The 12,951-nt window shown below is 37.0% G+C and overlaps 1 protein-coding gene across 1 annotated transcript in view; it reads left to right on the top strand.

The window, feature by feature from the left end:
- The first annotated feature begins 11,588 nt into the window (after positions 1-11,588).
- The window catches only part of LOC115211878 (heparan-alpha-glucosaminide N-acetyltransferase), a 62,171-nt gene continuing 60,808 nt past the window's right edge, over positions 11,589-12,951 (top strand). Inside the window, exon 1 of the mRNA XM_029780617.2 lies at positions 11,589-11,922. Coding sequence (XP_029636477.1) covers positions 11,883-11,922 — 40 coding nt within the window. The 5' untranslated portion in view covers positions 11,589-11,882. The remainder of the gene's footprint in view (positions 11,923-12,951) is intronic.

Here is a 12,951-nt window from a genome sequence, read left to right as displayed (position 1 = left end):
ATAACTCTTTACTCTTTTACTTGTTTCAGTCATTTGACTGTGGCCATGCCGGAGCACCACCTTTAGTCAAGCAAATCGACCTCAGGACTTATTCTTTGGAAGCCTAGTTAGTACTTATTCTATCAGTCTCTTTTGCTGAACCGCTTAGTTATGGGGACTTAAACACACCACCATTAGTTGTCAAGTGATGTTAGGGGTGGAAACATATACACACGCAAACATATACACACACATACATATATGTGATGGGCTTCTTTCAGTTTCCGCCTACCAAATCCACTCACAAGGCTTTGGTCGGCCCAAGGCTATAATAGAAGACACTTGCCCAAGGTGCCACGCAGTGGGAATGAACCCGGGACCATGTGGTTGGTAAGCAAGCTACTTACCACACAGCCACTCCTATTATGTATATTCATGTCCCAAGATGTACTAAAGGAAGACTACCTATAAAAACAAATGAATAAATATACATGCACACATATCTATAGCCTATAAAATATAAATCTCAATAAGTTCTTCTCATCCTTGATTAGAGCTATGATCAAAAGTATTCAAGCTTGACTATGTCTTTTTCCTGGACAGAGCGTATCCAGAACTATATTATTCAATATATTTTTATTCCAAAGACTGTAAAGTAAGGTATGGTTTGAAGGACATTTGATTGTTATTTCTTGCAGTTTCCTCAGTTGCTTGGCTAGAACATAGGTGCTTAAGGGAAACTACTTTTAATTCTCAACATTAATTATTTCCCTTACATCACTAATGTTAATCTTTCTTGTGATTACACCTATCTTATTAATCCTTATCATCAGCAATTATAGAATTATATTTAGGTCATATAGCCGACATTTACTCAGCCTATTTTAAATTATATTTGTGGTTCATATCTTTACAAATTGCTTTCAGAAATTAAGGCGTGTGAAAGTCCTTTCTTTAAAATTCATACTAAAAGCTATTCAAAACTCCATTCTATGTTTTAAATTTTATGTACCAAAATCAGGACGCGTGAAAATTATTAGGGACAGAAAAAACTTGCAAAAGTTCCTCCTTATATTCATAAAGATGCCAATAAAATAGTGACCGAACTTACATAGCAGCAAAATATATGTGGAGAAAGTAAAATGCATGTGCCTTGTGAGATGGAGTAACTGCAACAGCGAGTGTTGCTGGCCATTCTCCGCAGTAAGGCCATCGCGGTCATCACCGCGCCGCGCGGCTGACACCCCACTTGGTCTGGGATATGTGACCCATCGACCCTTCCCTCTCCATCTTCCGCTGCTTTACCCACCTCCTCTACCCACACACACATACCTTTTTCTCCCCCCCCCTTTTTTTTCATTTTTCTTTCTTATTTCCTGTTTCTTTGTATTTAAATGTTCTAATAAAAGACGTGTAGAGCATGAAAATATCTATATATATAAAACTGTAGTTGTGTGAGTGTCTGTCCCCTTCGATTTAGATTCCTAACTATTCCCACATTTTGCGGTGCAGTTTAACCAAATTCGGGTATCTTATAGTCGTGATTCATATCGAGCCCGTCTGAGTATTAGCGCGCGTCTACGATGTTAAAAATAATTTAACATCATTTTTTATTCCATTTTAATACATATTTTTCGTGTGTCGATGGCGGCGGAGTTGGCGTCCATGGTCACACCTGCACCTGTTTGCTTCTCCCCCTTCTTCCCTCCCTCGTGAAGCTGTGGGGAAGGGAGTGTAAGGAAATCAACGTCGTAATGCGTTGTCAAGGAGACCAGCGTTCTTTTAGAACAACGACTTCATGGCTTGAAGACACCAAAACAGAAATGGCTAAGAAAGCCCGAATTGGCATCTATAAGGGAAGTAACTCTCTAAAAATGCTTATATAGTTATTTCCCTTACAAACCCGTGCAACGCCGGGCGATACTGCTAGTATATATATAATATTCCAAACTTAATGTACACTATTAAGACTGTGGCACAGCCTTGAAGTTTTTAGTCAACGAATCGACCCCAGCCAGGGCCGGATTTAGGCCCATAGAGGCCCTGAGGACTTAAAAGGTTTTGGTGCCCTCAAATATATGTAAATGTTTCAAAATGTAAACAAAAGTAATTCAAGATGGTAAAGAATAATAAACTATGAAATAATTTTTTTTTTTTTTTAAATGAAACAAAATTAACAATAAGATAGAAAGTAAGATTTATTTTTGTATGCTTCCACTTTGTTTATATTTGAAAAGTTTTCTCCCTTTTTTTAACGGCAAAGTCTTCGATGATGTTATTAAATTTAGGGTTTTTACGTAACACTTCTGCTTCTATACTTAGAAGAGACAAGGCATTACGAATATTATTTTTAGCAAGTTAAAAGTGATTTCTTTCGTGCCGTAAACCATTTTCATTTTCGATGGTGCCCTCATCCCTTGATGTCGCGCGTGCTTGTTTTGCTTTATGGTTAATCTAGTCATGACCCCAGTGCTCATTTTTTTCAGCCTGGCACTTATTCTAACGGTTTCTTTTTGCAGAACCGCTTAGTTACAGGGACGTAAACAACCAGCACCGGTTGTTTAGCGGTTGTGATGGACAAACACAGACAGAAATACGCGCGCACGCACACTCACGCCCGTGCACACATACACACACACACGCCCGTGCACACATACACACATGCACACGCACGCGCACACATACACACACATTCCGTCTACCAAATTCACTCACAAGGCTTTGGTCGCCACGGGGTTATACTAAACGAGAGTTCCCCAAGGTGTCCCACTGTGGGACTTAACCCGTAATAGTTTGGTGCAGATACAAACTTCTTACCAGTCAGCTATCAGTACACACACAGCTACTCACACACATACATACGCATATTTATATATACATCTATGCATGTGCATACAAATACATATGTGTGTAGCAAATCTTGCATGCATCAAGTGGATTCGATCCACCACAGCCAAATTTAAATTAACACTGCAACAGAGCTTTTCCCATGAAGAAACAATGGTTTTCCTCTGACAGCAATTTTACATTTTCCAGATGCCTTTAGCTAGGCCTGACCCTTTCTAACCTCTTCTACTTCACCAAAAGCTAGAGTAAAGATAACAAGACCACAAACTAAATCTATTGTTTTCAATGATATATCAATCCTTCTGGATAGTTATATAAGCAATCACACCCCAAGCAAAAATCAGTTAGTCACTGCGGTGACAACTCAGAGAGAACAAAGTCTGGCTGACCAGCTAGAACTTTGGTCAGAGAGAGAAATGAAGTTTACTGTCAGCAACGTCCCACACCCTACAATTCTCACTAGCTCTAATTCTATCTCTCTCAGCAATTACTACTACTAAACAATGAAGAGGACACAAACACAAACCTTTCATTTGCATGCTTTTGGATTTACCTTAACCTGCCGGTCAAGGCAAGGTATTGTAACGTAACAGTAAATAAATATTTTCTTTAAACTTCATGCATTTGTCATTCTTACACATTTTACAACATGTGAGTATAACAAAATATTTATCGTCACACCAACTGACTTCAACATCAACATATTATTGTTTACAAATCAAACATTTACCGTTGCAACTAGGAGGTCTCCGTCGGTTGCGACGATGAGGGTCCCAGCTGATACGATCAACGGAACAGCTTGCTCGTGATATTAACGTGCAAGTGGCTGAGCACTCCACAGACACGTGTACCCTTAACGTAGTTCTCGAGGAGATTCAGCGTGACACAGATTGTGACAAGGCTGGCACTTTGAAATACAGGTACAACAGAAACAGGAAGTAAGAGTGAGAGAAAGTTGTGGTGAAAGAGTACAGCAGGGATCACCACCATCCCCTGCCGGAGCCTCGTGGAGCTTTAGGTGTTTTTGCTCAATAAACACTCACAATGCCCGGTCTGGGAATCGAAACCGCGATCCTCCAACCGCGAGTCCGCTGCCCTAACCACTGGGCCATTGCGTTACAACTAATCACATCAGGATCACTAGTTGTAACGGGCTTCGATGATGGTCAACTTGCCAGCCTGTTCCGGAGAACATTCAAGTCAGGGTCTATGGACAATTTCTAAAAGTCCCTGGGATGGCAATGTTACCGAAGAGCCTTACTAGTTTGGGATAAACTTGCCATGCACGGCTCTTCGTTTTCCCCCACTTTCCCAAGATGCGAGCAGAGCAGTAAAACTGTTCTGCATGCAATCGTGCAGCATCTGAAACTTTCAGAATTGAGGGTTTATGTCAAACAACTGCTATCACGTCTGGGAAGAGTACAACTTTCAACCGAGTCAATAATAAAAATTGTTCTACCGTCGCTGGAACTGGCTGTGTCTTGTGTAGTCAGTGGCTAGACCTTAAAAGGTCTGGAACCAAAGACATCGAGACGAGAAGAAGGTAAGTTTTTAATAAGGAACAGTAGGTTCGAATGGGGTTGAGAACAGGCTGTCTCACGTGATTTTATTTAGAGCTCCAATTGGTTATACACTGCAGATTGGCGTGACAGAGTAAGAGACAAATTGCGCTAATACCAACCAATCAGAGTAGTAGGCACAAATGGGGTCCAAATAGCGGCCAAAGGTTAACTGTTATCTGCTACGTTTGAATGTACATATATATAAAAAAGGGGAGAGGAATTTCACTTGAGTGTACGCTACACTATAAATAATGAATCTAGTTGAAGACACGTCACTGCCAAAATGACTCCATGTCTCGCAATTGTGCCTCATCTATTTTTTTATTCTTCACTCACACAATGGAAAAGAAAACCTTTTACATTGATTCTAATATGTTGTAAAATATGAGATTTTAGCAATGAACCTTTGAACACTGTCTATACCTGTTTATTTGAATGTACGACTTTTATTTGCTGTTTATTATCGGCCAGGTTGAAGTGCTTACATTTCCTGCATTGAATAGTTTTCAACTTTATTCAAGTCTTTTGTCATTTCTATTTAACGTTTGGGTGTTGAAGAGTCATTCTTTCTTTGAATAGGAAAGTTTCGGTCTTTCAGTTGAGGCCACCAGTTGTTTATTGTTGTTGAGAAATGACTGGCAAAAATAAAGTTTGCATGTCAACTCCGCAATATAAAAAATATTTATTTTCAAACGCTATATAAGATATTTTCTGAACTTCTACAAGAATATTTAGAGAAATATTTCGGTAACGAAAATTTCCATTTAGCATTGTATGAGAGAATGTATGCTTCGATACTTGATTGCATATGTGTATGTTTTGTGCTAACAATAGGTGGCAAGCTGGATAGTAATTTTAAAAAGTGTTTCACAGTATGTGGATATGACATATTGAGACATGCTACTTGTAAACAGTCGAAATTACTTAGATGGTCTCTCACTGTCGCTGATGATAATGTGTTGTAGTGGCAATGATGTTATAGATGGCTTCAACCAGAGCCAGAGGCTAAAATGCGTGTAATAATAATGTTAAAACAACACACAAGGCTGCAACTGTCACATGTCAACTATATATACCTGGAGCTGACAAACTATAAAATTTATATATTACAATGTTGACAAAAGCAATGATAGTATAAAGTCACAGAAGGTCAAGCTGACATTCCTAATTAGTGAAAAAATATTTGAAGACACAAAGTAAAACTATTTTCTTGTTTCTTGGCTAAGAACAAAAGAAACATTAAAAGCATTAATTAACAAGGATCTTTTCGGTTTGAACGGAGGTTTTTTAAAATAATTTCCACGTAACTAAACACTTTTAAACTTCGTATACTAGTAGAATGTGTTTATAAAACATCTTTTTCTCTTTGTTGTTTTGAGAAAATTCTATAGCTTGTAAGATATTTGTTGTTTTTTTTTCTTCAATTTCTGCAATTTCAACCAATCACTGACGTCTATTGAGTTAAAAAGCATTCTGTGCCGTATGAATATGTCCCTCGTTTAAGAAACAGATTGGATTTATTTACATTTCTAAAGAAAAAAAGATACCCTTCCCCCCACCCTTAACCCTAAAACAGATTGAAATGCAATAGATCAATACTAGGGTCATAATTATGGGTGACAATTTCATATGACACCACTTGAAAAACTGTCGTTCAAACCGAAAAGATCCTAACAAAAATGCCGAGATTTATTGCAAGTGGACCAAGAGTTTGTAGTTAGAATGTTGATTCAATTTCTGTTTGAACCATAATGATCTTCCACGTTTAGTAAAAATGGAACCCCTTAAAATTGCTAAACTGAGACCATATGTCGGTAGAGTCTTGGACTGACTGTCCCCCGAAGCCCTTCAGTTTGGGGGGGGGGTATTTTTTCACAGTTTTGCTCCCTCATCATTTCTGCACCTTCTCTTGAATAGGTCTGTAATGTCAGTTTTGGAAAGATTCAAAACCTCAGTTCGGGGTTTACTGAAATTTTGACATATCTAAAATTTCATGGAAAACTCCCAGGAGTATGTTTTATTTCTTGTTTGTTTGGTAATCTAGTGTAGAGATTCGAACCCCAACCTCAAGATATTCAGATATGGATCATGTGTAAGCCAACACAGTTTCAAGTGACCGATCTATAAATCGACCAATCAGCACGAAGCTTTGGCGTGATATGGCTCCTTGGATAATCTAAAATTCATTTTCTTTCACCCTATAAAATCCGTTTGATACCTAACTCAGCCAGACCATCTTGAGCCAGAAATGACTTTGGACACTCACACACGATGTACCACAGTCAGCATTCTACCAGACAGCGCAGTTCTTGGCTCCCTGTTGGTGTTTTTTTTTTTATTAACATCTTTCTTTCGTATACAACCAATACAGTAAATCATGACCAGCAATAAATATATTACAAGTTAAAAGGTCATGTGTTACTTTATTTAGGGTACACGCAGCCAACTAGATCACACGACGATGGTCTTCAACACCGTCCATACACCAACAAACAGCCACCACAACAATGGTGCCAAAGCAACCTCGTTACATAAGTAACAAAAATTTCATTCGTTAGTGTCATTCAAATGGTCAGCTGTGACCATTTGACCATTTTGTTTTAGAACTCATTTTGGTAATCATTATCATAAGAGAGAAGGAGTAGAGAGAGAGAGAGAGTCATTTCTCAGTGTCTAATATTCAAGAAAGGGAAGAGATCGTGTGACACAATACTTTGTTGTCCGGCTGTTGTTGTACAGCAGCCACTGTTTTTGTTGTCATACTCACCCCAGCCACTTAAGTTTACAAAGAACTGCTATTAATATAATACAGCTTACCTCATGCTAGCATACACACATGTAATGCTCTTGTGTCCACGATGTTCTCACATATACACAACTAATGTTATGCCACACATGCTCAAAATACCAACATCTTGTGATCCATTTTTGCAAATCATTTCCCCGATGATTTCTCTGTGTCTGCGGTGACCCAGCTTTTTAGCGTTTGATAAAATGTTTATGTTCAAGTAAAAGATTCGTCTTATTCCTTTAAAAACTTTCTTGTTAGCACTAACATTGGTGATCAAACCGACATTTGAAAATAATCTACAACCTTTATGTTTGGAACTGGTGAGCACCAACTTTTGGACGTGTATAACTGCTACTCGTCTTCCAAATATGTTAAAATTGGTGACTTAGCAAAGTAAAAGTCAGCTAGGTAAGACATAGAATTCAAAATTACCTAAAGTCACTTTTTGTCACACATGGTTTGCTTGAAAATAATCACTAAAAAAGGAAGCACCTTTTGTAGCTTTGTGCTCAACACGTCTGAAGAGTAGAAAGACGTTAAACGGCTTGTGTCTACATTTGGAGAACTGAAGTTGGATCTTTTCGGTTTGAACGGCTGTTTTTTCTAGCGGTGTCATATGAAATTGTTACCCATAATTACGACCCTAGTATCGATCTATTGCATTTCAATCGGTTTTAGGGTTAGAGTTAGTTAGGGTTAGAGGTGGGGGGAAGGGTATCTTTTTTTCTTCACAAATGTAAATAAACCCAATCTGTTTCTTAAACGAGGGACATATTCATACGGCACAGAATGTTTTTTTTACCTCAATAGACGTCATTGATTGGTTGAAATTGCAGAAATTGAAGAAAAAAAACAACAAATATCTTACAAGCTATAGAATTTTCTCAATAAAGCCAAGAGAAAAAGATGTTTTATAAACACATTCTACCAGTATACGAAGTTTAAAAATGTTTAGTTACGTGGGTATTATTTTTAAAAACTACCGTTCAAACTGAAAAGATCCCTGAAGTTCTTACTAAAGTTGAATATTGCCTCCCTACATCCGCCGATAACTGTAATTCCAGATTCACTTCAGTAAGCAATGTGCCGAACAGATTTTTGCTTTTCTACTCACAACTCGTTAACTTACTCCAGTTTTTACACACTTTCTTGTTTGTCCTTTTTCGAATTGGTGTTAATCATTACATTCTCTTCCAAATGTGTCTTTCTAATTGGTCACTCATGAATTTGCAGACTCTTTAGTAGGCTTTTCTAGTATTTGACTTTTGCTTTGTTTAACATAGGCTCGGGAACAGGGGTGCAGGGGTCATAGGGCACCGCTGAAATTTTCTTTTTTGTTGGGGAGGGGCAATGAAAACACTTTGAACATCCTGAAAAACTGAGTTTGCATTCCTTAAGCAAATTTTGTTCCCGCACAAACATTGTTTTGTATACACGCCTGCATACAAACACATACATCTTACAGCAATAAAGGAAATAATATGAAGTGATAGCAGAGATGTAGTCCTATTAAGTAAGATCCCTTAGAGTGAGAACATCAAAAGAAAGTAACCAAAGAAATGCATGCAATTCTTAAGAAGACTAATTGCTTGTTGGAAAGATTCCTTGTAATATTGATCATATCAAAAGAATTCATTCTGATAAAATTGTGCATAAATTTGAGAGAAAACAAAACTATGTTTGGTTCGACATGTATAGACAAAATGAAGGGGAAATAGGTTACATCTTTTAGTATTGAGATTTATAAGCTCCATTTATATTGATTGTGATATAAGATTCCCTAAAATCTACATGGCTCTTGTTGGGCTCCGGCTTTGAGAACATACTAGCTAATATATATATTATATAGAAGATTTTTAAAAATGTTTAAATGGCAATAATTTTCTTTCAATATAATGCAACAGAGGAGTATGCATTACTGTGGGCTTGACACTATTGGTCTTAAATCAGCTGTAAAATCCCTTGATCTTCATCAATTTCTCTAGAAGAATAAAGGACATATTTGTTGCTAGAATGTTTGAGAACAAATATCAACAGAATTCAATAATATTTTGTGTTCAGTTTGCTAACTCTGAGATACTCAAAATATGAATCGAACTTTTCTCGAAGGGATAACAATACAGATTTAAATAATAAATGATTGAATACCTACAATCACCATTCTAATACAATTCTGCACTTCATCTCGAAATTGAACCGAATTCGATGACTGGTGCTATGCCAGTGGAATGCTAACAGCTCCATCCAAGCGGGATCACTGCCAGAGTAGCTTCCGTGCCGGTGGCATGTAAAAAGCACCTTTTGAGCGTGATCATTACTAGAGTCGCCTTACTGGCACTTGTGCAGGTGGCATGTGAACAAAACATTCGAACGAGGTCGTTGCCAGTGCCGCTGGACTGACTCCTGGGCAGGTGGCACATAAAAAGCACCATTTGAGCGTGGCCGTTGCCAGTACCGCCAGACTGACCCTTGTGCCGGTGGCACATAAAAGCATCCACTATACTCTCGGAGTGGAAGGTAGCGAGCTGGCAGAAACGTTAACACGCTGGGCGAAATGCATAGCCGTATTTCATCTGCCGTTACGTTCTGGGTTCAAATTCCGCTGAGGTCGACTTTGCCTTTCATCCTTTCAGGGTCATTAAATTAAGTACCATTTACGCACTGGCGTCGATGTAATTGACTTAATCCGTTTGTCTGTCCTTGTTTGTCCCCTCTAGTAAAGAAATATATACTCTCAGAGTGGTTGGCGTTAGGAAGGGCATCCAGCTGTAGAAACTCTGCCAGATCAGATTGGAGCCTGGTGCAGCCATCTGGTTCGCACATTTCTCAGTCAAATCGTCCAACCCATGCTAGCATGGAAAGCGGACGTTAAATGATGACGATGATGATGATCTCACAATTTCGATTTTTTCGCTTAGGCTTTACATGTAAGTTGAAGGTGTTAAAAGTGAAAATAGGTGAAGTGCAAAAACAGAAAAGCGGTAAATGGTACAGTAATATCTACAAATTTACTATGTCCATATTCTTTCACTCTAGGATGTTATTGTCACTATTATTAAGCATTAAAGAGGTGATGCTTATGCGAAACGAAATTTGTTTCAATGATTTCCATTTAGTAAACTTGGCAGAAATGTGTCATTTTGTTTGCCTTTCTTTAAGCTTACTTATTCTATACGATACTTCTTTAAATGTTACACACTTCCTATCACTCTATTTCTTTCTACCCCGCAGTATTTTAGAGCCTCTACAAAATCGTTTAACCAGTAAGAAATATCAGCCAAATCTCCTTTTAACAAACAACACCATCTTAAAAAAAAAAGGACACATTTAGTCTAGAGTAAACTAAGTTTGGAAATAAAAGATGAGTTAGTCATAGCTGAAATGATTTTGATCATAGACATGTCTTAAAACAAAATAGACTAGCAAGCCAATCTGAAAAATAAAAGGTACTTTTTGGTTATCTCACCCCCATTAAAAAATTGCCATTAAAAAACTGGGTGATCTCCCCACTAAAATATTGAGTTCATGTGGCGACAAGAGATTAAATTAAGAGTCAGATTTTTTTAGATTCAATACTTCAACATATTGTTGACTTTTGGCCTACTCAGTAGGCATAGTGTGATTTGTTATAAAAATGTTATTAGATTCAACAAGATACTCTTTTACTTGTTTCAGTCATTTGACTGCAGCCATGCTGGAGCACTGCCTTTTATCGAGCAAATCGACCCCGGGACTTATTCTTTTGAAAGCCCAGTACTTATTCTATCGGTCTCTTTTGCCAAACCGCTAATTAACGGGGACATAAACACACCAGCATCGGTTGTCAAGCAATGCTAGGGGGACAAACACAGACACACACATATATATAAATACATATATACGACGGGCTTCTTTCAGTTTCCGTCTACCAAATCCACTCACAAGGCTTTGGTTGGCCCAAGGCTATAGTAGAAGACACTTGCCCAAGGTGCCATGCAGTGGGACTGAACCCGGAACCATGTGGTTGGTAAGCAAGCTACTTACCACACAGCCACTCAATTTTTTCAGTTTTCATGTTCATTAATTTTTTTTGTTTTGTATGATTTGTTATAAAAATATTATCAAATTCAATAAGATGTTTAATTTTTTTGCGTTTCATGTTTATTAATTTTTTTTCCTTTTCTTTTTGTTTCATTGAGGGTTAAACAATTTTTTTGGTTGGGGGAGATAATCCAATTTTTTAATGGGGGTGGGGGTGAGATAACAAAAAAGTACAAAAAAATATGGCGGAAATAGAGACCTTGTACCCAATAAACCCAAAATAGTAAACACAAAGCAAAACAAAATATAACTATTATCCTACGCTGTCTACTTTTTAATGTAAAAAAAAAACCAAACTGAAAACCCCAACCTACTGTAGTTGTTTAACCTCTCCATTTCCGATGTAGCAAACCCATGATTTGAGTATAATCAGATTGCTATTTCAAACGGATTGATGACCATATAATATAGTTCCCGCGCTGGTTTGTCCTATATCATATAACAAACATGTGACTTGTTTGTTTACTTCCGGCTATCTCACGAGACAGAGGAAGCTATCATCGTATACTTCGAAATACGTGTCGACGCCCTTGTCATAGTTCTTTACCTTGTTGATAGCTGTGCTGTGGTTTTTTTCAAACAATCTCCTTCCTGGTACGCTGAGGTGAAAGTTCTCAGACAGCATGAGTGTCCGTACACTCTCACTTTTGTGTATCATTTGCTGTAAGTATACATTTATTTCAGGACCTTATATTGTTACTCCTTTATATTGCTATTTACTATTCAACAATATTTTCTGGCTGACAACGAAAATACTTGTTCGTTGCAATCAACAAACTATTATTAGCTGTAAAAATATATTGTATAATTAATACTTGTACAGGATTTCTTTGCTTTCTCCTTTTTGCTCACGATTTAGCAACAAAGTATTAAAAATAGGAGTAACAGTTTTCATACTCAAATTTTGTTTAACAAAGAAGAAACAAACTTTTCTCCTACCCCGTTTTTAACATTACAATTTTTTTCAAGTTTTCAGCAAAATAATTGAACAAGCCAACTAGGGAACCTCTAAATACGTTCTCGCTTATTCTGCTAGAAATAGCAGTCAGGTTTCTCTCGATAAAAGTATAATACATCGGATAATGTAATCAATCCTAGATATTGTCTGTTATTTAACATTTTAACTTTCGTATACCAGTGATAGAGAACAGCTGATTTTATTCTCACCTATGGTTGAAGTTATCTATTACTTTATCTTTTTATTTTTAATGAAATATCAAGATAATTTGGTTTTTTTTTTTTTAAATAATTGTAACATTCTTTTAATTATCCTCACTTTTAGACCTTTTATAATGTTGTTTTATCTCATGAGAACTTGGACTTTTCTTTCACCGTGAATTATTTCTCTTACCTTTCACCGCTTCTTCATTAAATGATGTCAGCTTGTTGTAATACAAAAAAAAAAAACCCTACATTATCCACAAAAAATTACCCCCCAATTCCAATATAGAAAAGTCTATCCACTCTTTTAGAAATATGCGTTTTATTTTCATTTTCTAATTTGTCGTTTTATATATATATATATATATATATTCTCTTTAAAAAGTATTTAAAAATTTTTTTATTCTATATACTCATTTTAGTACGTAATGATGCTAGCGTATGTTTTTCTCCTATATTCAAGTTATTTTTTCTCTCTTCCTTTTAAAGAGATAACAGGGTCCAAGATCATTGCCTTTTTAATTCTCTTCA

Source organism: Octopus sinensis, linkage group LG5 (genome assembly GCF_006345805.1).
Source record: "Octopus sinensis linkage group LG5, ASM634580v1, whole genome shotgun sequence".
Classification (NCBI taxonomy): domain Eukaryota; kingdom Metazoa; phylum Mollusca; class Cephalopoda; order Octopoda; family Octopodidae; genus Octopus; species Octopus sinensis.
The sequence above is the reverse complement of the archived record's forward strand: the minus strand, read 5'-3'. Positions and strand labels throughout refer to the sequence as shown.